A 24,382-nucleotide genomic window follows, 5' to 3' on the forward strand; every position below is an offset into this window, starting at 1 on the left:
CTGGATAGCTGGATCCGAATCTCTGATGGTTGTGGCCGGTAATCTTCAGCGGGAAGGGGTAGCTTTCCATGTTTTTGTTTTTGGTTGGTTTTTTTTGACCGCATGGCATGTGGGATCTTAGTTCCCTGACCAGGGATCAAACCCACGTCCCCTGCATTGGAAGCGCGGAGCCTTAACTACCTGACCGCCAACAGAAGTCCCTCTTTTCTTGTTTTCAAACACCCAGTAACGACGTGGTTACATCATTTTTTTTTTTCTTCAGAACTCTTGAAAATTGTCTTCTCTTAAATAGGTAAAACATGTTACAAAATTCAATTGTTACTTTAAAACTCTTTTTTAAAACTAAAACGATTCACATGCCATAAAATTCACTCTTTTAAAGTGTGCCAGTCAGTGTTGGTATATTTACAGCTGTGCAACCATCACCGCTGTAATTCCAGAACGTTTTCATTACCCCGAAAACAAAACGCATACCCTCCCCAAGATCCTGGAAACCACCAGTCTACTTTCTGTTTCTATAGGTTTGCATATTCTTCAAATGTTACTTTTTTTTTTACAGTCTTATCTTTTTATACATCTGCTTCCCATCCCGGCTGAACCCCTCCAACCCCATCCAGCTCTTTTCCTTGGAGACAACCAGTATTTGTTTATCCTTCCAGAGAGCTTGTGCACGCAAAACTACAAACACACGCTCATTTATGCTCTTCCTTTACCACCAGTGGCAGCATCCTGTTCACATGTTCTGCACCTTTCTTTAATACATCTTGGAGATACTGAAATATTTTAATATGTGAATATTTCTGCGGATCCTTCCATATTAGTACAGGAAGAGCTTGTACTTGGACTCTGTGATTGTCACATCCCAGTGCGTTGAGTGAATGTACTGTAATGTGTTTAACAAGTCTTTTACCAATGGACACAGTTAGGTTGTTTCCACAAAATTCCATTCCATCCGTAAAAAATGGAACCATGTACAAAAGCATTCCCTTGACCTTTCCCTTCTCCCCTGGGCTTTCCCTCCTCACCTAGTCCCCAGTGTCGGGCCGGAAGTCAGCTGACTGTCTTTGAGGAAGGCAGTCCCAGGGGCCTGAAGATGGTGGAAATGTGTGAGCTGTCTTTTCCATCCCTTACCTGGCATCCTGTACTGTACCTGCTTCGGGCAGGGTGACCATGGCCTTTTCCCCAGAGGAAATTCCCGCCAGCCAGGGTGTTTGCATACCTGTGGGGCTGGCCCCAGAAGCAAGGCAGCCTTACCCCCAGCCCCCCATCGCAGCCCCGGAAGCCTCCCCTCCACAGGGCTCCTTGATTCCAAAGCAGGTGAGGCTCCTCCTGGGACATGTTCAAATGCGGGCCAGTGGAGCCCTCCAGAGCCCTGGGGGCTCCAGGATGAGTCAGCGGAATAAAATATTCATCTCGCTCCTCAGGGTCTCACTCGCGCATGCACACACACACACAATTTGATGACTCGGTTTCTGCATCATTTTTCTCCTCCAGAAAAACAAGAACAAGAAAAAGGGCAAAGATGAGAAGTGTGGCTCAGAGGTGACCACCCCGGAGAACAGCTCCTCCCCGGGAATGATGGACATGCACGGTGAGCTCCCCGCAGCCAGCCAGCCAGCCGGGCCCCTCTCCTGCCCGCAGCACTTGGTTGTGTTTTTGTTTTACCAGCAGGTTTGTTCACATTCCAGTCGAGGGGTAGGAGGGCTGGGCAGGACCGGGAGGCTTCTGTGCCAAGGAGGAGGCTCAGCAGAGGAGAAGAAGCTGCTTTTCCCAGAGCAGCAAAGCCAAGAGTCATAAAATGAGCCAGAGACATTAAATAAGACCTCCTTCTCACCCAGTGACACAAATGTCACAGGACGTGTTCTGTTAGCCCCATGTGCCCAGGAAGTTTTTTGGGGGAATCTTATCTTTTTCCCTCCTGGGCCTGACGTATCATATGAATGATTCTTATTTCCTATTTCACTTGGGCTACTGGGAAGCTCTAACTGGATTTCTGACTTCATGTGAATCAGTCTGGGACCCTAGGACCTTCCCTTCTACATAGACTGCCTAACTTCCTTTGCTGTCTTGTTTCAAAAGTTGTAACCAGTGTCCCACTGATCAGATCCAGGCTGTTGACATGCTTTAGCCAGTCTGCAGTTTTGATGCCGCTGGTGGGTTTTTTTTTTACCTTTTTATCTGAGAGGAAAGGCACAAATCGTAAGTGTGTGGCTCCATGAGATGTTCACAAACTGCACACACCTTTGTCACCAGCCCAAATCAGGACAGAATGTTCCCGGCAATCCCCGTGTTGTCCCCTCCCGGTCATTCCCCAACCCACCATGGAAAACCACTACCTGACTTCTAACCTCAGAGAGTTGAACCAGAAGTTTCTAAAAAATTGAGTTTCTGATATTTATAAATCAGAAAATTTGCATTTCTCCCATCCTTTGAGAAATCAGATCTGCCAGCCCTTGGGCATGTTCTTCCTCGAGGCCGCAGCCCACTGCAACAGGAGCAGCTGCCCCTGCGGGGAGAGCCTGGCCTCTCCAGGCCCATCAGGCTCACCTCCTGTTCTGTCCCCAGCCTGGCCCTGCCGGTCTAGGAGCTCCCAGCACTTGCCTTTCTCTGTCTTGATCCCAGCTTCAGTGTCTTTGTACTTCTGACCACCCAAGCCTTTTTGCGCAACAAGGTGATGTTAGATAAATAAACAAGTAAGTCAAGAGGGAATATTGGTTGGATCTAGTTTGTAACCCTCCAGATCCGGGCTGTCTTACTCTGGGGGAAGGGAGGCCAGCAAACTTCCCCATTTGCCCAAACTGACTAGTCTGGAAAACAGTCACAAGCTCCAAGGGCAAGGAGTCTTGCTTGTTGCTGAATTGGCTTCAGAGAAGCACAGGGGGGGTGTTCGCTGACAGTTAACGTGTCAAGAAAGTGTCTTACACACACACACACACACACACACACACACACACACACACCAACAACTGGCCGTATAATTTTAGTCGGGATGCATTTCATTTTCAGAAATAGGTATTTGAGTTGGGACGCACCCTGTCCCTCTGTCGCTGGTTAGCATCCCCACTCTCTGGGGACCGAGGAGGCCCCTGGCCTGGCTCAGTTTCAGTTAATTCATAGAATTACAGGTGAGAACCTTTTCGAGCAGAGGGCAGGATCCCACCTGGATTCTAATGTGACTCTCCTAGGATCTACCCATCATGGCGTGATCCTGGGCTAGGTATTGAACACGTAGCCTTGGGGTGGTAATGCCTACTTCACAAGGTCGTTATGAATATTGAATAAGATAATCCCTTAAAGGCCTTGGCGTATCAGTAGCTAACATCTAAGAAGCTGTCACAGTGTGCCAAGCATCTTGCTCAGCCCATTTTGGGCATTACCTCATTTAATCCTGGTGATGAGCCACCTTTGTACAGATGGTGAAGCTAAGGCTCGAGGAGGCAAAGTAACTTGTGCAGAGTTAGGAAGTTCATAAATGCCAGTGCTGAAAAATCTAGAATACTGAGCAACCCAGGTCCCCGACTCAGGAACCATGCTCACCTTCCATTTTAGTACATGTGCAGCCAAGAAAGACCAAGTCCACCTGCAGGGAGTGAAAGCTCAGGGAAAGCTATGGGCCTGGTTAGAGTTATCTGGAAGGCTACAGGCGGGACGATGGCCACAGGAGGACATGAAGGGACAGGGCATCTGTTTCCAGGATCCACCTGAGGTCAGCCCAAGCATCAGGGTCACGCCATTACCAGGTTACCAGGCAAGGCTCAGGGCAGCTGACTTGTTAAACATTAGCGCTTACTGTCCTTAATTAGCACGACCTAACGCTGGGACCCAGAGGTTGAGCCTCCGCCTTCTGTGCTTCCAACACACACGGCCATGTATCTTGGCATAAGAAGGAGGCTGAGATTTTCTCGAAAGGTAAATCGAGGGCGTTTATATCTTTTTTTTTTTTAAGTCCCAGAATTCACGAGAGGATGCTTTTGTGTATTGAGCGCCCCAGAGTACACTTAAAATAAGATGCAATTTACCAAGTCAGGGCTGCAGGGCTGCCTGGCGCTTCCTCACCAGGTTGAGGTAGAGGAAAGACTCGGGGTTTGGGGCTGGGCAGACCAGCCCGACCCAGGGGCTCTGCTGCTGGGACTCAGTTTCCCCATCTGGGAGGTTGTTGAGATTAAACGAGGTGACTGTAAATGCCCTGGCCTGGTGCCCGGCATGTAGTAGGTGCCCTGGATGTGTCGATGTGCTTCTCGTTTTCTCTCCTCTCCTTCCTTCCCTGTCTGTTTCTTTCTTTCCCTCTCTCTCATTTTTACAAAAATGGCCTTGGTCCCAGGTGCACAGCATGGCCCAGGAAAGCAGGGTAACACCACATGGGTATCTGTAGTTTAAAATGACTCTTTGCTCGCTTCTCGGCCTTTCGGCTAAGGTCAAGTGTAGTATCTGTTCTTATCAGTTTAATATCTGATACGTCCTCTATCCAAGGACAATATATTGAATGGATTTTTGGAGCAGGCGGTTGGAATAGGAGCTTGCTATGTGTGGATGTGTGTCCCCTCCACACATCGACCTGGTATTGCAGTACCCCCAGGAATGGTGCACCCCCTTGGGGAATAACTCAGTATCAAAAAGCAAACTGTGGGGCCTTCCCTGGCGGTCCGGTGGTTAGGACTCAGCACTTTCACTGCTGAAGGCCCGGGTTTGATCCCTGGTCAGAGAACTAAGATCCCACAAGCCTCACGGTGTGGCCAAAAAAATAATAAAATAAAATGACTCTTTGTGCCCAAGAAAGGGTGTCCAGGGCAAGGGGGGGATGTGCCCCAGGATCCCCAGCTTGGCCCCCCAGCTCAACCCCTAATGCCCTCGCCCAGCTAACTTTCTTCCCCTTTTCCTTTTTATTATGAAAAAATGTCATAATAGAGAATAGTAGAGAGAATAGTATGATGAAACCCATATGCCTACCCACCTAGGTTTTCATAACATTATGCTACATTTGCCTCGTCTGTTTTTTTGAATGTGTTAAGTTTTTTAATTGAACTACGATTTACAAGTAAAAAAATGCACAGCTCTCGAGTGTAAAATTCAGGGAATTCTGACAATTGTATGCAACCCATGCTAGAAGATTTTAAAGTACATTTCCCCACATCATGATACTTAAGTCTGTACCTAAACACTTCAGCACGCATCACTGATAAATGACATTTCTATCTACCCACTGTACCATTATCACTCCTAAAAAAATTAATTCCTTACTTTTAAACTCCAGACTGTATTCAGATTCCCCATTTGTCCCAAAATGTCTCTCAGAGCTGGCACATTCAAAACAGGGTACAGATAAATTCCATACGTCATGCCTAGTTGTTAGGTCTCTTAAATTTCTTTAATCTGTAATACGACCGTAATCTTCTCTGCTTCTCCTTTTATTTTTTTTTCTTTAGTTGCGTTGACTTGTTGGAAAGCCTGGGCCGGTTGTCCTGTAGAATATCCACTTTCTGCTGTGAACTTGTTGCCCTTTCTCTGCCTTTTATTTTGTATCAAATGGAATTGGTCCACAGCTGGATCAGATCCGATGAAACGGTTTGACAGTGCTGCCTGTGGGACCACTTTGGCCTTTGCAGTGCTTCAGAGCCAGGCCCACAAGATGTCCGGTTTCTTCACCCAGAACGAGACCTCACGTGACCCCCAAAGATTTTGTTTTATTTATTTATTTTTGGCCACACTGCGTGGCATGTAGGATCTTAGTTCCCTGACCAGGAATCAAACCCGAACCTGTGTTGCCTGCAGTGGGAGCTCGCATTCTTAACCACTGGACTGCCAGGGAAGTCCCCCTTTTTTTTTTTTTTTTGGCCCAAAGATTTTCAACGTGCCGGGCCACCCGTCTGCGGTCGGCTGCCGCCGCTAACACAGGAGTCCCCTCAGTGAGTCGGGGAGGGGGAGCTCAGATGAGCTTCCACCCCGCGCAGGACGTGTGGGGCGGCCCTGGGTGGGCAGCTCAGCGGCCTCAGGAGGAAGAGGTGTCTCCTCCCCCGGGAGAGCGTCCTGTAGGGCTGCGGGCAGCAAGGCCGGGGGGACTGAGCCCCCCCCCCCCCCCCCCCCCCGCCTGGCGCCAGCCGCGGCGGCTTTCCCCGTGGTGCTCTGCCCCCCCCCCCCCCCCCCCCCCCCAGATGATAACAGCAACCAGAGCTCCATTGCAGACGCCTCCCCCATCAAACAGGAGAACAGCAGCAACTCCAGCCCCGCCCCCGAGCCCACCTCGGGCGCGCCCGGTGACGGCACCGACGCCAAGGCGGATGAGGCCCAGGCCGACGGGAAGGAGCTCCCTGGGGCCGAAGGTATGTGCCCTCAGGGGCTGGGCTCAGAGGGGGCCTCTCTCCCGCCAGCCTTCAGCCAGGCAGTTGGAAGGGTCTTTAAGGAGGTCCTGCCAAGTGCCGGCCCCCAGAAGGTGACGGTAGAAGAAAGGTAATGCCTGGAGCTCATATTCTTGAGGGGCAATTAAAAAGAATCATACAATGTAATATTTGGAAAATAAGTGCTTTGGAGAACTATAAAGTAAGAAAGGGGAGTGGGTTAGGGTTGCATTTTAAATAGGATGGTCAGGGAAGGCCTCACTGAGAAGTTGACATGAGAGCAAACGAGGCTCAGGTTAGGGGAGGGAGCAAGCCAGGTGGGAGAAGAACATTGGGGGCGGTGCAAAGGCCCTGTGGCAGGAGCGTGCTCAGCGTGGCTGGAGAAGAAGGCATGAGGGTCTCAACAAGCGAGATGAGGTCAGAGAGGAGGCGGGACCTCGAGTTTCGGGGCTCATAGGCCACTTCACAGACCCGGGTCTTTATGCTGAGTGAGACAGGAGCCCTTGGGAGTTTGAATGCCGTGATATGAAGGATCACCTTGGTTGCTGTGATTGAGATCAGACGATGGGGAGGCCAGGGTGGAGGCAGGGAGACCAGCGAGGGGGCTACTGTAGTTGTCCAGATGAGAGAGGATGGTGGCTGATGAGGTGGTAAGAAGGGGTCTGATTGTGGAGGACGTGTGTATACGTGTATATGTGTATTTATAGGTTGGTTTATTTTGAGGCTTCTGGCTTCTCTTTATTTATTTGTTTAATCTTGAGTCTTCTATTTATTTATTTATTTTAATGTTTATTTATTTGGCTGCACTGGGTTTTGGTTGCGGCGTGCAAACTCTTATTCGTGTCACGTGGGATCTAGTTCCTCAACCAGGGATCGAACCCGGGCCCCGTACGTTGGGAGCGCAGAGTCTTAGCCACTGGACCACCAGGGAAGTCCCTCTGGATTCTCTTTAAATGAAAAATTTTCCAGTATACAGAAAAATTGAACGAATAGTATAATACTCTCCTGTATACCCACCAGCCAAACTCGTCAGTTGTTAATGTTTAATGTTTTGGGGTTTTTGGTTTTTGTTGGAGGGGGGTTGTGGTTTGGTTTGGTTTTTTGTGTTTATTTGTGTATTTTTGCTTTGCTTAAAAGTATTTTTTTCTGAGGCCATTTGACATTGAGTTGTAGACCTTATGACGTTTTGTCTCTAAACACTTCAGCATGCATCTTTTAAAAATAAGGACATTCTCTTACGTAGTCACGATGACCATTATTGCACCTAAGAAATTGAACAGTAGTCCCTGATTGTCTAATATCGAGGTGTGTTTCGGGGGCAGAGGTGAGAGTGTGTTCGATGGGCGGTGTGGGGGCTGTGAGAGAGGGGACTGGAGAGTGACTCTCGGCACCTGGAGGGACGGCCTTGCCCCCACCTGTGATGGGAGAGGTGGAAGGGCTGGGCCAGTGGGGTGTGGAGTGTGGAGGGGCAGGGCCAGGGCCATCTTGAGTGCCTGCAGATGCCCGAGTGCAGAGTTGGGGGTTCCAGGGAGAGGTCCGGGCTGATATGCTCTTACCTGGTGGGGCAAGGCAGCTGGCCTGGAGTCTGGGCTTCCGGATGCTTGGGGAGGGCGTGCATCTCCTTGGGAGAAGGCCGTCCTGTGTTGCGGAGTTCATTCACATCCCCTTCCGTTCTGTTCCACACATTTCACCCACGTCAGCCCCATGCAAAACTCCATGCCAGTCCTGGGTGACAGTCAGCTGAGTCCCACTCCTGACTCCCAAGAACTCATGGGCAAGACAAGCACTGAAGCTGAGAATTACAGTCTACAGAGGTCGCAGACAGACGAGATCGAGCATGTGGTGTGCGGGTGTGACCGTGGAGCCCAGTGGTGTTTTTATTTTTAATTGGAACTCGATGCCGAAATTTTTTTTTTTATTGGAGTAAAATTGCTTTACAATGTTGTGTTAGTTTCTGCTGTACAGTGAAGTGAGTCAGCTATATGTATACCTATATCCCTTCCTTGGATCTCCTTCCCCCCCATCTAGGTCATCACAGAGCACTGAGCTGAGCTCCCTGTGCTTTACAGCAGGTTGTCAATGCCGAAATCGAAAAGTTGAGCGATTTCGCTTAAAATAAGATCGATTTCCAGCCTCTCTTGAAAAGTGGGAAGATCTGGCAATACTGGACCTGCATTTCCATTGAGCAGCAACCAGCTAGAGCAGAGATGTGGCTGCCTCTCCAGAGAGGGCCAAGAGGACCTACATTCACCAGTTACCACACTCCCCACCACGCCCTATTGTCTCCCTGACGCTGAGGCCAAAGGCAGTTGCCATGTATTACACCGTGAGATCACTGTTGTTTTCTGTTTTTGTTTGTTTGTTTTTTTGGCTATGTGGCTTGTGGGATCTTAGTTCCCCGGCCAGGGATTGAACCCGGGCAATTGGCAGAGAAAGCGCAGAGTCCTAACCACTGGACTGCTGGGGAATTCCCTGTTTTTCTCATTGTTGATTTAAAAGGAAAGTTAATATGTTTCTTGAACCTTTTTCTCTAGTAAGAGTGGAAAAGTAAAAGGCTGAGAGGTTGGGGGAATGCACATTTCTTTGAGGAAGAAGAGAATATTCCTTTAGATTTTCTTTACAAAGCTTATTTGTGTCGGAATTAAATATTTGCCTTATTCATGGCACTGCCTGGCCCCTAAGGGGGCTTTTGAGCTCACAGTGAGATGCAGTAAGGAAAGGGAGCCTGGAAGGCTTCCCAGAGGAGGTGCTGTCTGACTTAGTCTTAAAGGATGAGCAGAGATAGGAGGGAACTGAGCAACCCAGGCAGAAGGGACTGCAGGGCAGTGCCTGGGGACCTGCGGGGGAAGATGCCCATGTGCCAGGAGCACCTCTGTGAAGGGGGTGCAGGTAACCCTACACAGGGGAAACAACCATGAATTAGGATGCAGACTGAAGTGCGCCCCCAGCTCTCCAGGGTCGTCCCCCTCCTCAGGGCGGACCACTGCTGAGTCTGTTTTGTAGCCTTCCAGAGATAGTCTGCCCCTAGAAGCATCTGTATAAGATGATAACCTTTCTCTTTAGAACGCTTTCACTTAGCCATCACCATGGAGATAATTCCACGTTAGGACACACGGATTTGTCTTATTTTCTTTACCAGCCTATCATTGAATGACATGAATGTGCCATGATTTATTTAAATAGTCCCCGCGTTGGTGGTCATTTGGGTTGTTTCTGTCTTTTTCCTACACCGACAGTGCTAGAGGGAGTCTTGTGTGCACGCCTCTTTGCTTCTTTGCTCAGGTGTGAGTGGGGGTGCAGGACGCGGCCCTGGAAGGGGGCTGTGGAGACGAAGGGCACGCCCTCTGTAGGACCTGCGGGGTCTTCCTCCAGCGAGCCGGTGGGCGGAACGGCAGAGCAGGGCCTTTCAGCCTGGGCACTGTGGGCATGTGAGGCCGGATGAGTCTTTGCTGTGGGGAGTCCTGTGCGTGGCGGGGTATTAAGAAGCACCCCTGTCGCTAGATGCCAGTAGCATGCCCCACCCCCAGTCGTGACACCAAAAATGTTTCTAGATGGGGCCAAATGTCCCCTGGGGGAGCAGGGGACAGAATCGTCCCCAGTTGAGAACTCTGTCCCAGGGACTTTGGCGCCGCCTTCTCCCGTGTACAGCACGTGGGCATCCCCTCTCGTTCCCATGGGGCCCCCCGCCCAGGCCTGGCGGGGGGAGGTGCTGGGACGGGGCCATGGACACAGGACAGCTCGTCACATCTGAGCCGACCCTTGCTGGCCGAGTGGCCTCAGGCCAGCGGCATCACCTCCTGCGTGCCTTCCTGCTTCCTTGTTCATAAGATGAGACCAATAAAAGTTGCCTCTCCTCAGGAGGCTGGAAAGGAGGCGGGGCTTGCGGGGGTGGGGCAGCGGGAGGGCGGAGCGATCCTGGGGGAGCTGGGGGCGGGGCCTGCGGGGCCAGGTGTGGACCACTCCTGGCTTCTTGCTTGCTGGGTTTGTTTGCTTGTTTGTTTTTGCATTGGGAGTCTTAACCACTGGACCGCCAGGAAGCCCCAGTGGCTTCTTACTTTCTGGCCATAGCCTCGTTTCTCCCATGTTTGGGGTGTGCGGCTGCTTTGCCCTAAAGGGTCCAGTAGAGCTCGGCAGCGGGATTACGTCTGGGGTCGGTGCTTCCATAACCTCTCCCTACCATCCACAGCCCCACGCCCCATCACAGGTCCAGGTGGGAGCCACACCGGGGTCCCTCCTGGCCGGGCCAGGCCTCTGGGCCGGCACAGTTGCCCAGCTTTGACCAAGCGGGACCGCGCTGGCGGCCAGGCCTGCCTGCCCACAGCCCGGGGCTGCCGAGCTCCTGCGGGAAGGACAAGAGGCGGACCCTCGGGCCTTCCCAGGTTGGGGCCTACTGCCTGCGGGACAGGGCGGGTTGGTCGCCAGCTGTTGACCTTGCTTTGAACTTGTTTACTGCTGAGTGAGTTCAGGGAATGACATAATGTCCAAACTCCCTGGACTAAATTTAGGCCCTTGGAAAATAATTTCCCCTGAGCTGGTTCCAGTGCTGTTGGGTTAAGAGAATCAGGCCGCTGCAGCGAGGCCTGGAACGCTCCGCCAGCTCTAAGGCCAGTTCCCACTGCGCTCTTGGGCCGGTCAAGGGATTAGTGTGCCTTTCTGGGTGACCGGCCACCTTCATGATTTCTAAGCCTGCAACGGGGCCCTTACCTTCCTCTCCACTCTGCAAAGCCCACCGGGTAGGGCAGAAAAGGATCTGTAGTCACAGAGAAGGAGGACGATAACAACTGCAAAGGTTTGTTAAAGCAAACATATATTATGAACTAGAATATAAGGTTAACATGGATATTTTCTTTTTTTTAAATTGAGATGAAATTCCCGTAGCATAAAAGGAAGCATTTTAAAGTGAACAGTTCAGTACCATTTAGCACATTTTAATGCTGTGCAGTCATCACCTCTGTCTGGTTCCAAACTGTGCTCATCACTCTAAAAGGAAACCCTGTATCTTTTGGCTGTCACTCCCCATTCCCCCCAGTCCCTAGCAACCACCAACCTGGTTTCCGTCTCTGTGGACAGAGACAGAAACATTATCTGGACATTTCATATATATAAAGGGAGTCATGGAATATGTGACTTTTGGCGGACTTCTTTCATTCAGCATCATGTTTTCAAGGTTCATCCACACTGTAGCCTGTGTCAGTGCTTCATTCCTTTTTATGGCTGAATAATATTCCATTGTGTGGATGGACCACATTTTGTTTATCTGTTCATCCGTTAATTGACATTTGGGCCGTTTCTACCTTTTGGCCGTCGTGAATAGTGTCGCTGTGAGTATTTGTGTACAGGTGTCAGTTTGAGGACCTGTTTTCAGTTCTTGTGGGTCTATCCTACAAGTGGAATTGCTGAGTCGTACAGGCATTCTATTTTTAAATTTTTGAGGAACTGCTGTTACATGGATTTTAAAGGTAAAACTAAAAATATCAAAGATATGTCAGGTTTTTGGGGAGTTTATTTCTCTGCCCTAGATAATCCCTCATTTACTCCCACCTGGGATTATTTTGCTGCTTGGATACTTCTGTCTTTCCATTTAATCCTCACAGCGGCTCAACGGGGCGGCTACTGCCAACCTTGACTTTACGGAGGGTGAGGGATCTGAGACCCAGGAACAAGTGGCAGAGGCAGTATTAGAACCCAGGCCGGTTTCTAGACCCTGTGTCCCCCTCCCCAGACACCAGCTTGTAGGTGTAGCCCAGGAGCCTCAGTGAGGTGGACCCCTGACCCTCCCTGTGGTGGCAGGAGAACCCAGCTCAGACCCTGGCGGGGTGTCGGGTTTCCTGGCACTGCTCTGAGCGGATCAGGACTGCTGGTTTAGGGGAAGTGAGAGCGTGTGTTAACCGAAGCTCCCCTGGGCTCCCCTGGGATGGACGGGCTGAGGGTCAGCCTCCTTGGGAGGAGGGCTGCAGCTCCTTCCCGCCTGTCCCCAGCCCTTTGTGCCCTGCTGTCCTCAAGCCCTGGAGTGCTGCCTGCTTTCCCCCATTTCCCCATATTGCTTGCCTGCTTTAGAACTTAAGCCTGGAATTTTTTTTCCCCTTTGTTATGCCTCTGCCTCAGAAACCCCAGAAAGTAAGGCGTTCTTGAGTATTTTAGTGCACTTTTTACACATTAGGGTGACATATGTTGTTGGTGTCTTGAATGCAAGCAGAGCTGAGCCCTGGGCGTGATGTGGCTGCTCCCTCCCTGCGCTCTGTGCCCAAAATAAGCTTCAGGTATGACGGCCGTTCCCCCTTCTTCCAAAGCCGCATCACCTCACACAACCCGCTAAGGCCTGCACCTTCCTTCTGCTGAAGGAACATGGTGGGGGGGAGCAGGGAGACCAATGCATGAGAAACAGCTCAAATGACTGGCAAAACGGGACTCATTAAATAAGTGATTGCTTGATGGAATGCTGTGTGGCCATCTTGGAGGCTCTCGTATTTACAGAGTTTTTGAGGACATGTATTTTGGAGAAAGTCTTCCAAAATACTATGAGATCCCTAGTTGGGGAGAGTGTAGAACTGTATGCATGTAGGGAGAAAACATCTGGAAAGATGGATCCTCTAAATCCTCTAAAATGTTAGTGGCGTGGTAGCTGTGGATGGCAAGATAGTTGGTGATTTAATTTTTTTCTGTATTTTCTGTTTCTTGCAATGACAATCAGAAAAATATCCATATTATTAAGAGAAATGTTTACAAAGGGTCAAGTTACTTCTGTGGATTCCCCAGCTGGAGAAGGCAGGCTCCCTAAAGGAAGAGGGAGGAGTCAGCAGCCATGATGGTTGGAGCGTGCTGTGTCCACCAGAGGGCGCCAGGTGCACGCAGCACAAAGCATCCTGTAGCATCCTTTAGGTGGCCTCTCAGGGCACTTGGTAGGTAATAGGTGTGCAAGGGGAAGGGTCAGAGGCCGCAGGGCTAGAGTGGGGCCTGGCTGCTTAAAATGAGATCCCTAAGAATAAGCAAGACACTTCCCAAGCCCCCCAGCCTCCTTGCCGTCCTGACAGACCGCCTGGCCACAAAACTACCCAATTCCAGGTATTTTTAGTAGTTGGTCCATCTGGCTCCGCATCTCCCGTGTCTGAAAACAGCTTCTGTCGTCTTGCTTTTTCCCTCAGATGCTTCTGACGAGCAGAATTCACAGTCTTCAATGGAAAACTCGATGAACAGTTCAGAGCAAGTAGAACGGCAGCCATCTGGAGATGTGGGTCTGGCCGCAGAGACATCCACAGTCTCTCAGGTACCTCGGTCGAGGTCTCAGAGGGGCAGCCAGATCGGCCAGGAGCCCGCTGGGGTGTCGGGGGTACGTCAAAAGGTGTTTTGCTGTTCTGTTTCGTTGTTTGCTCTTTGGACAATTGGAACTGTCTGGTATTCATTGAGCAGGATGTGTGAGCATCCTTCTGTGTCTGAGCTGGTCACTGGGGCCCATGGAGAAGGAGGAGACACACGGGTCTGGCCCTTGGGGTGGGTTCTTTATCCCAGCCCCAGCCTCACCACTTTGTTTATTCGGGTCCACAAAAGCACTGCCCAGTCTCAGTGACCCAAAGTCAACTTCCCTTAGAGCTGGGAAGATAAGACTTCAAAATCCTAAATGCCCAATGAATCATCCTTTGGAATTTCGCGGCTGACAACACTCCCCCTGCTCGGACCCCTTTCTGGGTCATCACCGTTTGCCACAATCTGGTCTGAATCAGACAGTGCAGACTCAGGTGGCTTTGTGGACAGGAGGAAATGTCCCGGGTTCGAATCCCAGATCCTTCACTTGGCACACATGAGCCTCAGTATCTCCAGCTGCTAAAATGGGATCACGGAACTGTCTTGGGGCCAGGGTGCGGGCGAGAGGAGAGAATGTGGCTAACACACTTAACACAGAGCTGCGCGCACGAGATGCACCAGTGTTGCCTCGGCCTCCATGGTGATTTTTTACCATCAGCCCTCTGTGCTTATCTAAGAGGTCTGAGGACTCAGGTATCAAAACTTCAACTAATAAAACTGTTTCCACTTTGCTGAGTATTTTCATACCTGGGGAGAAATTGACAAGTAGCAGAAAGAAGTCTATACATCTGTCTGTCTGTACTCTGGGGAGCCTTCAACCAGGGCTTCCGCAAAGGAAAGTGCCTCTCAGATTTTCACATCTCCATACCCTTGGATCTGCAGCCCCTTTTCAGCCTATAGAATACCCTTCCAAAGGCCCAAAGACCCAGAGGTGGTGTTGATGAAAGATGTCTTTGCAGTGGCAGAAGCAATCGGCCACAACCTAAGTGTATTGGAAGGATTAAATAAATCTGGGGTCATGGATAAAACAGCCTGCTATGCAGCTGTTAAAAAGAGTGTGTTGACCCAGGTACAGATAGAGAACAAAGAAATATTCTCACAATGTGAAATGAAAAACACAAGGCAGAGCCTCGAGCATAGCATGAGCCCATTTGATTAAAACTACGATACAAGTCAAAGCCTCATGTAGATAGAGCTGGTAAAACCAAGAAGCAGCTGGGGTCTCCTGGCCTCTTGAACTCAGTGGAGGAAAGATAGCTTGAAACCTTGATCCACACCCTGGGGGCATGTAATGCTTTCCACTGACATCTGAAAAGTCCAGGGGTCTTCCATTCTAACGTGCCTCCCCCACTCCCATTTCTGGGGACCCAGACCTGAAATGGGATCTCTTCTGCCGTTTTCATGCTCACATAGACATGCCACCTGTCTCCAGAGCTGCGAGGTTTGTGAGCAAGGCAAAGGGTGCGCTGCACTAAAGCAAACAGCTTGGCATTGGTGTTCAGCCATTCCTGTTTAAAAAAGAAAAAAGCCTCCCCGTCCCCTTTCCCCCTTTCTCAGCCCCTCCCTCCTGCCCTCTCCCTTACGCAGGACAGTTGTCCTGTCTCCAGAGTCCACTCCCAAACTCACATACTGTCCCCCACCGCGCCCCCCATGCAAGTGCTCTGCAGACACTTCACCTGAACGGGATCCACCTTCCCCGGAAGGCACGAGCTTTTAGCACTTTCATAAGGAAAAGGGAGGGGTGCCTCCCTGCCGTACCTGCTCTCAGGGTTTTCCTCAAGAAACTCATACACATCCTACATCAAGGCCCAGGGCTCTCTGTTTCACATTTAGTGGGTACCCACTGTGTGTCGGGCAGTAAGCTGGGTACGAGGTAGCCCGGGTGAGCCAGCAGACATGGTCCCCCAGCCCTCGCGGGGCTCACGATGGGGTCGGCGGGTGTGGAGGGGGGGCGAGACACAGCCGGGAGACAGCAGACACAGGTGGGCCACGGTTCATGCCGCAGGAGGACGGGAGCGGGGCGGTGAGGAGATGTTTAAGAGGGGCAGAGTGCCCTCCTGGACGGCGTAAGCGGGGGGCAGTGGAGGGCTGAGAAGTTAGGGAGGCGAGGGCAGGCTTTCTAGGCAGAGGGGACCAAGGGTGCACAGGCCCGGAGACAGGAGCCGTCCTGAGGAGCGGAAGGGGAGGCTGGACGAGGAGGGCGGGACGGAGGGGAGAGCGGGAGGCCGCCTCTGCCTGGCGAGGAGCTGGGCTTCTGTTCTGAGGCCAGTGGGACAGCAGTCTATGTAGGATCGCTACTTTGAGAAGCTCTCTTGGGCTCTGCTCGAGGCCGGGTAGGGCGGCCGTGGAGCGGCTGCTGCACCAGCCAGATGAGGGTTGGAGGCTCAGGTGTGGACAGGGTGGCAGGCAGAGGGCAGAGGGGGTGGGCCGAGGGTCTCTGGAGTTGGAGTTGGGCGTGCGGGCATGGAGAGGAGGGAGGGCTCCAGGGTCCACTGTATCCCAGGCAGACAGTGGTACTGTCGCCAGCTGTGGGAGCACCGGTTAGGATGGGCGAAGTCAGGAGCTGGATTCGGGTGGTGGGTCAGGTTGGAGCTGCCTGGGATGGTGGCGTGAGAAGGTCGAGGGAGAGGCAGACGAGTGAGCGTTGAACTTTTTTTTTTTTTTTTTTGCGGTACACGGGCCTCTCACTGTTGTGGCCTCTCCCGTTGCGGAGCACAGGCTCCTGACGCGCAGGCTCAGTGGCCATGGCTCACGAGCCCAGCCGCTCCGTGGCCTGTGGGATCCTCCTGGACTGGGGCATGAACCCACGTCCCCTGCATCGGCAGGCGGACTCTCAACCACTGCGCCACCAGGGAAGCCCTGAACTTTCTTTTTTTTGAGTCCCGGGACTTCTTGGGAATTTGGTGGCAACTATGGACCCTTCCGCCAGAATAACAGACTTGTGTACATTCCACAGTGCTGAGTGTCTGCCCCGGGCCGGGCACCTGTGCTGAGCCCTGGATGAGCAGTTGTTAACTGAGCCCTGGATGAGCAGTTGTTAACACGGCCAGGTTGGTCTAGCCTTCGAGCTTGCAGAGGTAAACCTGAAACTGTGGATATAATTACCCTGCAGCTAATGAGAGATTGGAAGACATGAGTGACATGGGCTTGGTGGACACAGGAGCAGCTTGGGTGTGAGGCTCCCCGTGGGTCCACGAACCTTTTTAAGTCCACGAAAGGGTCACAGGGTCAGAACCGCGGACACCCGCCCTTGGGTCCTTCCTGGGCTGATCTGCAACCTCCCGGCTGACCTGAGTCGCTTTCCTGGGGCCTCAACCTGTGTTTCTCTTTTCTTCTTCTTCCCCCAAGGATCTGGAAGGAGTGCCACCCTCCAAAAAGATGAAACTGGAGGCGTCGCAACAAAACTCCGAGGAGATGTAGATACCGGGTTCAGTCCTCTGATCCACTTCTCACGGGAGATGCATCAGCAGGCCTAATCCTAGAACAACCTCGCCCAAGCGGATCCCTGTTGGGTGCGAAGGGAACTACTAACTTTTCAAGTTTACCAAGTGCAAATCCAAGAAAACCTAGAATGGCGTAACTTCTCAGACACTGAAGAACTTCTTGCTGTGAAGCAAAACACTCGAATCTTGAAGTGACTGTCCTGGGGAAGGCAGGGTCGACAGCTCAGGAGCGTCTGCACACTGTCTCTGAAGCCAAGATTACATTTGTGTTGCTGCTGTATTTTTTTTTTTTTTCCACTTCTCTATTTAAGGATGTAAGCTATCTGAGGGTGGTACCGATCAGGAATTCCGCTTTTTCATCGGGGCTTTTCACTGTTCAACTGATTCCTTCCACTTTCTTTTTTTGTGCCTTGTGCCCTTGAGGTGACCTCTGGCATGTTTTCCTGGTTGTTTTGCATCTCCCCTTGCAAGTGCCCTCTTGGTTCAGTTCAGGCAGCCATTGCCCCGGTCCTCACATCTCTCTCCTCCCTGCCCCAGGACTTCAGCTGGAGCGGACCAGGCAGGGACAAGGAGAGCCCGAGGCTGCAGAAGAGCAGGACCTCCCCGGCAGCCTGACTTCCCAGTCCAGGGGGCTGAGGGACACACCCTGAGCCCCAGTTGGGGACAGCACCGGCCTCCAGGGTCCGAGGAGTCTCCGATGTCTGGGCACCATCCCCAAGGGCTTCCACAGAGCCCTTCGATTGTCCTGGCACTTCCCCCTCTGCCGCCACCACACCGCGTCCTCCCGCACCTCCGAGGACGGACTGGCTTCTGCCGCTGACTGCAGGGTTGTCTCCTTAAGACGATAAAGGGGCGGAGGAGGCTGGGAGCAGAAGGGAGGAATAGCTGGTGCTGAACTTTCTCTCATAGGACGTTGCTTGGATTTCAAATCCACAGTTACCTGCTGCCCTCTGCTCGCCGCCCTCCCCCCCAGCTCCACCCGTCCCCACCTGCAGAGGAGGCGAGGTTGCAGTCGGCCAAAATCCAAAATCCGCTTGCTTCTACATACGGTTCCGACTCCCAGAGCCAATAGTTGGATCGTGTTTCATTCCCGGATGCGCCGACGCTCCCAGACGCTGCCACGGGGGAGCGGGCCTTGAGGGTTGGACCTCGAAGGCCAGAAACGAGGCACCGAGGACCTGGAGAGCTTTGCACTCCTCCAGAAAGGGGCAACCGGGTCCCTCCCCTGCCTCCATCCCCTGCCTGCACTGGGACAGCTTCATCTCACTAAAATGGAGATGCCCCCCCGCCCTTGGACAAACTGCCTAATTGTTTGGTTCTGAGGCCTGGTTTGCTCTTAATTCCTACACGGACTCCTCAGACCTTAACCCTTTTCCTGAGCTTTCTTTACTGCACTGGAGTTCCAACTCCCTTTGAGTTGTGTGGCGGGGAGGGAGGGTTCAGGGGGTTTGTTGGTGGTTTTATTCTTTTTTTCTGTTTGTTTGTTTTTGTTTTGGCTAATTGGTGCATATTCAGGTACCACCTTGTTCCCATGTGGATCTCTCTCCTGACCACCATGGGGAGTGTCTGCCAGGTTCCATTTTCTAAGAGTGTCTGAGGGTGAGGCTCTTATTTGTTTTTTAAGGGAGCCAATCTATTTCCTGCACTTCAAGAAGAATCAAAATGTTCCTGAATTTCAAATACCTCATGCAAAAATGTCTCCTGAAACAAGGGAAGAAAAAAAAAAAAACGAACTTTGAAAATCTTAATGTTGAAGTTAGCGATGCCGAAAGGTTTCTGTCTTAAAAAAAAAAAACCCTTATCAATTTCGCCCCTCAGGCAGGCAGTTCTGCGGAGAACTGTGTCCTGCGTTACCTCTCAGCGTATCTCAAGGCGGCTTTACCTCCAGACCCTATAGAGTTAGAGTTAACTTTTTCCTTTGCAGCAAAACTCCATTTGGATGAAAGATGAATTTGGATATTTATTTCCTCTTCTTTTTTGGGAAACGAGAGGTTACAAGCAAGACAGCTGAAGGAGAATCACACACGCATCCGTGGAAACAGCAGGGTCCTCTCGACAGGCAAGGGGAGTGGACACGGTTAAGGATGAACGAAGAGGACACCCAGGATACGAGGCTGTCATTAGTTTTTCTCTGAAGTGCCTGAAGGTAGGAATGGGCCGGGGGTCGGGACCGACGGGGCCCCTCCACGGCCATGCCAGGCAGAGCGCCAGTGGCCCTGCACTCCATCCACGCCGGCCGGGAAGGCCTTCCATGCGGGATGATGAGACTGCAAAAATCCAGACGTGCTTCCTTCCCCGACGCGGCTCGCTCCTCAGCCGCCGTTCCCCACCCCTCGCCCCCAGTCCCACCACAGAATCTAAGACCTTTCAGCCGGCGAGCCAGAGGCGGGGGTCCTAAGCGAATGCCTTCCGCGGACACCAGGCCCCGCGGCCTAAAGGGCTCCCGGGGCAAACTTACTCCCCGAAAAACTTGAAGTTGGGGATGCTGCAGCTACACATTCCACAGAGTGCTGGCACTTACCCCCATAACCCGAAGGCGGTAGACCGACTCAAAGGGTGGTGACCTCCCATTACCAACGATGTCATGGTTTGGAATGTTCATTATCAGCCAAGGACCTGCTTAGAGGTATAAAGACCTTTTTTCGCTGTTACCTAATTTTTTTTTTCTTAAGATTTTTTTTTTTGGTGTGTTGTACAGCAGTATAATTTTTCACTTATTTATTCCATCAGTAGATATGGTTTGTACAATGTACAATGGTTCCATTTCAGAAAATAAAAACTCAAATCATGAACACGATGCGATTTTTGTAGCATCATGATACAGAGTAAAATCCAGTGGATGGTGAGAAGGTCCCCCACCGGCTGGCGTCTCCTGCACGGCCACGTGGCCCTGACTTTGTACACAACTTGCACACAGGCACTGTGGCCTCCGCCTCCCATGGTCGGTCGTGATAGCTGCCATGATTAAGCACCAGCTGGATGCTGTGGGCGGGTGTTGTTTGCCATCTTATGCAGACAGCCTCTTGCCGAGTCAGAGCCCCGGTGTAAATTACAGCCACGCTTGGCCCCCCAGCCTGGATCCTGGCCCAGGACACAAGTTTGCTGCGTCCCTGACTTTGGGAGGCTCTGGCCCATGGCAGGGACTCTGAGGTGTCAGTTCACAAGCAGCTTTGTCTTGACTTGTCTTAACTCGTGGTCAGGCTGGAGGCAGAGCTGCCCCAGGGCCCTTCTCCCACACCCCACCGCCCACCCCCAGCAACTCAGGCCCTTTCTCCCACTCAGCTCAGACTCCCTCCCCCAGTGGACTTTTTCCTTTCTTCTCTGTGCAGTCTCTCCTCTTCCAACTCTCGCACCTGAAACGAGGCCCTGGGGGTGGGACGATTGTTCTAGTGGAGGCCTGTGCTAAGTCACCCATGTTGACCGTTGACCGACCTGCAGGCAAATGTTCTCTCCTTTTTGTTTTGTCTGACTCTCTTCCCCACCCCATTCCTTTTTAACAAGTTCCAGTGTTTTTACCGGGATTGGTTGCTCAGCAAAATAAACTGATACAGAAAGTTCAGCCTGACAAAACACAAATTATAGGGGCCTTGTTTGCTTAACAACAAAAAAAAGTACCTTAGCGGGCACACTTTCACTCTCTCCGGTGCTCCTGTGCTCTGTTCCCTGGGTCTCAGTCTCTGGATGAAGGTCCCTTCCTTCCAGACTTGTCTCTCTGGATCTCCCCCCTTCTCTCTGCCACTCTTGTCTCTACCCCCCTGGGTCTCTGTCTCAGGCATTCTGCTTTACCTTCTCTGTCTCAGCTCCCTGTCTGTCTCTGTGGAGGTGTCTGACTTCTCATCTCCCTCAAGGAGCAGTTGTGCCCAATGGCGGGAAATTTAGGCTTTACAGGCCTTCGTTGAGCGCCATCTGTGTACTGGGCCCTGGGCAGCAGTGACTCAAACTTGACCCTTTCTCTCTAGGCAGTTAAGCTGGCGCGTTAGGATGCCCAGCAGAGTTTGGAATTGGGGGGGAGGTGCATTTTGATGGCAGGGATCAGGGAGGCTCCTAGGACGGTGAGGAAATCCAGGCATGGAGCTAAGAAGCTCATTTTTCCTTGTGGACGCTAAGGAGTGGTTGGAGGTTTCTGAGCCAGGGCTATCTATGCTGGACTGGGGGCAGTGTTGCTAGTGAATGGCATGGATTGGAAAAAGCCAGGCTGGAGGTGGGGGCAGGGCAGCTATGGAACTGGACAGTAGGTCAAGCAGGAGGTCAGGAGTTGGCAAGAGGGCCCGTGTGCCCGCAGGTGATGTGAAGGCAGTCAGCACTGCAGCCAGGTAGGGTGGGGACAGGTTGGGGAGGAGGCAGGCAGAGAAAGCTCTAGTCCAGGTCCAAGACTGGACCAAGATAAGTGTCATAGAAGTCCATGGTTGGGCTGAGGAGGGATTGTAATCCCTAAAGACCAAGTCTACCCCCCCCACCTGTCTGGTGAGGAATGCATATTTTCCTCCAGAGGCTCATAGTAGACACTGGTTGTCTTTGCCAGTTGCATTCCCTTCTTCCAGTAGGGGTCTCCCTCACCCACTCTCAGTCCCAAGTCTGGCCAAGTGACCCAGGCCCCTCCCCCTGGCAACAGCAATTGGGTCAAGGATGATCACATGACCTAAAGTGGCCCAATGAGAGTCAGCCCTGGGATTTTTGTGGGAACTGTTGGGAAAGAGTTCTGCTAGAGTGTTGGCTGGAGTTGTTAAATGGAGCCGCTGGGGCCACCTTCGCTCCAAGGTGGGGAGAAGCCTGCCTGAGTATGAAGCCAACACAGGAGAGTGTTGAAAGATGGTGAGTGTGAGCCTCCTGAGAGCAGCATTTGAGCACTGGGACCCAGCCAGCCCTGAAGCCAGCCCTCCTCCTGAACTTTTCTATTTTGTGAGCCAATAAATGCCCATGATAGTTTAGGTCAGTTTTCACTGGGCCTTTCCCCACCTGAGCCCCCACCCCTCCACCCAAGGGCTTGGAGAGTCTCCTGGACAAATCCAGAAAGAGGGATGGTTGCTAAGATGGTAGCTCTGACTCCTGACTGGGTGTCATTTTCTTGGAGGGAGTGTCTCTTTCCTCCAAACTTTGCCCTTTCAATGCTCCCATATGAGAAGAACTCGGAAGTTTCACAGCTGATGACAAACAAGGAAATAAGCAGAGACTAACATGGACTTGTTTTGGACTTCTGAAGCAGCCCCTTCTAGAATCCTCAGAACTCCAGCACTTCAGAGCTGTGTGACCTCAGGTAAGTATCTTAACCTGTCTGGGCCCCAGCTTCCTCATCTGTAAAATGGAAAGAATAATTGTGCCTACTCAGGTTGCTGTGAGGATTAATACATGTAAATTAATAAGTACATGTAAAGTGCTCGGGACAAGCCCTGGCACATAGTAAATCTCAGTGTTAGCTGCTGTTGTTATTACCATTGTAGTTATTATCCTCAGGCACATCTAGACTCCAGAAACCCAGCTGCTAGAAAATGAAGCACAGGGACAGGCATAATCGCCCACTCCCAGCTGCTTTGGGCTTGCGCTCTGAGTTACACTTTGCTCCCTGAAGACTCACCTCTCCCCCAAATGATTGACACTGGAGTTATCCACCAAGCTCGCCCCATGTGATCCAGAGCCTGAGTGATGCCTTGTGGGATGACTAGAAGCCCAGCAGGAAACAGGCAGAAGGGAAGACATTCCTGGTCGAGGGAAGGGCTTGAGTAAAGGGCTGGAGATTTGACAACACATCCCCGCTGCAGGCACTGGCTGCTCTATAAGACACGCCCAAGCAGGGAGCTTCAGGCCTGGGTCTCAGAGGAACAGCTCACTGGGGACTCATTTTTGCAGCCTCTCTCCTTTACCATTGCTCTCCCTCCACAGGCTCTGGGGGGGAAAGGCCTCTGGGAGGCAAGGACCAGAATGTGGTGCCAGGCCTGTGGATCCTGTCTCCCTCTGGGGTACCCCTGGGTACACTGGTGCCCGTGGATGCACTGGATGACTTGGAGTCAGTGGCTTGATCCCTTTAGACTTGGCCAGAGATAACAATCTGCTTTGCATCAAAGAATCTCAAGAGACTCTTAAATCCTGCTTTTCTCCCTCGGGGCTCTCTCAGTCATGAGCTCATTTGACCTCCTTGTCACCCTGGATAGTAGTTTAGAGCAGGGATCAGCCTCCCCATTATACAGATAAGAAAACTGAGGCCAGGGAAGTGACTGAACAAAGGTCCTGCAGGGACTCAGTGAAGAAGGCTTTGGAACCCAGCCTGTCTTCCACTAGACCAGGGGTCAGCAGATCCGGCCTGCCAGCTGTTTTTGTAAATAAAGTTTTATTGGCACACAGCCATGCTCATTCACTTACATATTGTCCCCGACTGCTTTCATGATACAACAAGCAGAATTGAGTAGTTGCTACAGAGACTGGCTTGCAGAGTCGAAACTATTTACCACCTGGCCCTTTGCAGAAAAAGTCTGCCAACCCCTGCACTTGACCAGTTTCCTGTTGAAACACTGTGTGGCTGAAAGAATATGATAATGATATTAATGATAACAATAATAATTACCTACTATGTGCCAGGCACCATGCAAGACTTTCCTGAATTTTTTATTGATATGAAAGGGCATAGCTCAATGAATTTTCACTGAGTACACCTGCAAAACCAGCACCTGGATCAAGAAACAATATTACTAACACCCTGGATGGCCCCTCCTACCGCTTCTAGTCACTACCCCTTGAAGGGTAATCACTACCCCGACGTCTCTCTTCACAGATGTTTTCTAAACTTTAACATTTTCTGAACTTTCTATTCATGGAATCGTACAGAATGTACTCTTTTTTTTTTTTTTTTTTTTTTGCGGTACGCGGGCCTCTCACCCCTGCGGCCTCTCCCATTGCAGAGCACAGCACAGGCTCCGGACGCGCAGGCTCAGCGGCCATGGGTCACGGGTTCAGCCGCTCCGCGGCGTGTGGGATCCTCCGGGACCGGGGCACGAAGCCGCATCGGCAGGCGGACTCTCAACCACTGCGCCACCAGGGAAGCCCCAGAATGTGCTCTTTTGTGTCTGGCTTCTTTCACTCAACAAGGTGTTTGTGAGATTCATCCATATTGTTGCATGTCATTGGAGTCATGACACTCCTGCTGATGGGCATTTGGCCTGTTTCCAGTCTCCATGGAGTATTATGAATATGCAAGATATTGGACCTCATTTCACCCCGGCTTCAACATGAGAGGGGGACCAATTAGCCTCATGGTGCAGATGTGAAGACTGACGTTAGAGACCATGGTGCCCGTGAGGTGACACAGCAGGTAGGAAA

At 51.6% G+C, this 24,382-nt stretch overlaps 1 protein-coding gene and 1 pseudogene across 9 annotated transcripts in view; both read left to right on the top strand.

Annotated features, from left to right (window-relative positions):
• Positions 1-23,988, top strand: part of BCL7A (BAF chromatin remodeling complex subunit BCL7A) — a 35,990-nt gene extending 12,002 nt beyond the window's left edge. For 3 of the 9 annotated variants that reach the window (XM_029227026.1, XM_029227044.1, XM_029227050.1), the window contains 3 exons: positions 1,495-1,591; positions 6,150-6,317; positions 13,475-16,562. In XM_029227026.1, the coding sequence (XP_029082859.1) occupies positions 1,495-1,591; positions 6,150-6,317; positions 13,475-13,896 (687 nt within the window). In that variant the 3' untranslated portion in view covers positions 13,897-16,562. Of the gene's footprint in view, positions 1-1,494; positions 1,592-6,149; positions 6,318-13,474; positions 16,563-16,587; positions 22,447-22,951; positions 23,890-23,964 lie in introns of those variants that run through there. The other 6 variants (XR_003794274.1, XR_003794273.1, XR_003794277.1 and 3 more) reach the window with 6 other exon arrangements.
• Positions 4,390-4,592, top strand: LOC114902303 (annotated as a pseudogene).
• Positions 23,989-24,382: the final 394 nt, after the last annotated feature.

This window comes from Monodon monoceros, unplaced genomic scaffold (assembly GCF_005190385.1).
Source record: "Monodon monoceros isolate NGI ecotype Baffin Bay Population unplaced genomic scaffold, NGI_Narwhal_1 Super_Scaffold_1, whole genome shotgun sequence".
In the NCBI taxonomy this organism is placed as follows: Eukaryota; Metazoa; Chordata; class Mammalia; order Artiodactyla; family Monodontidae; genus Monodon; species Monodon monoceros.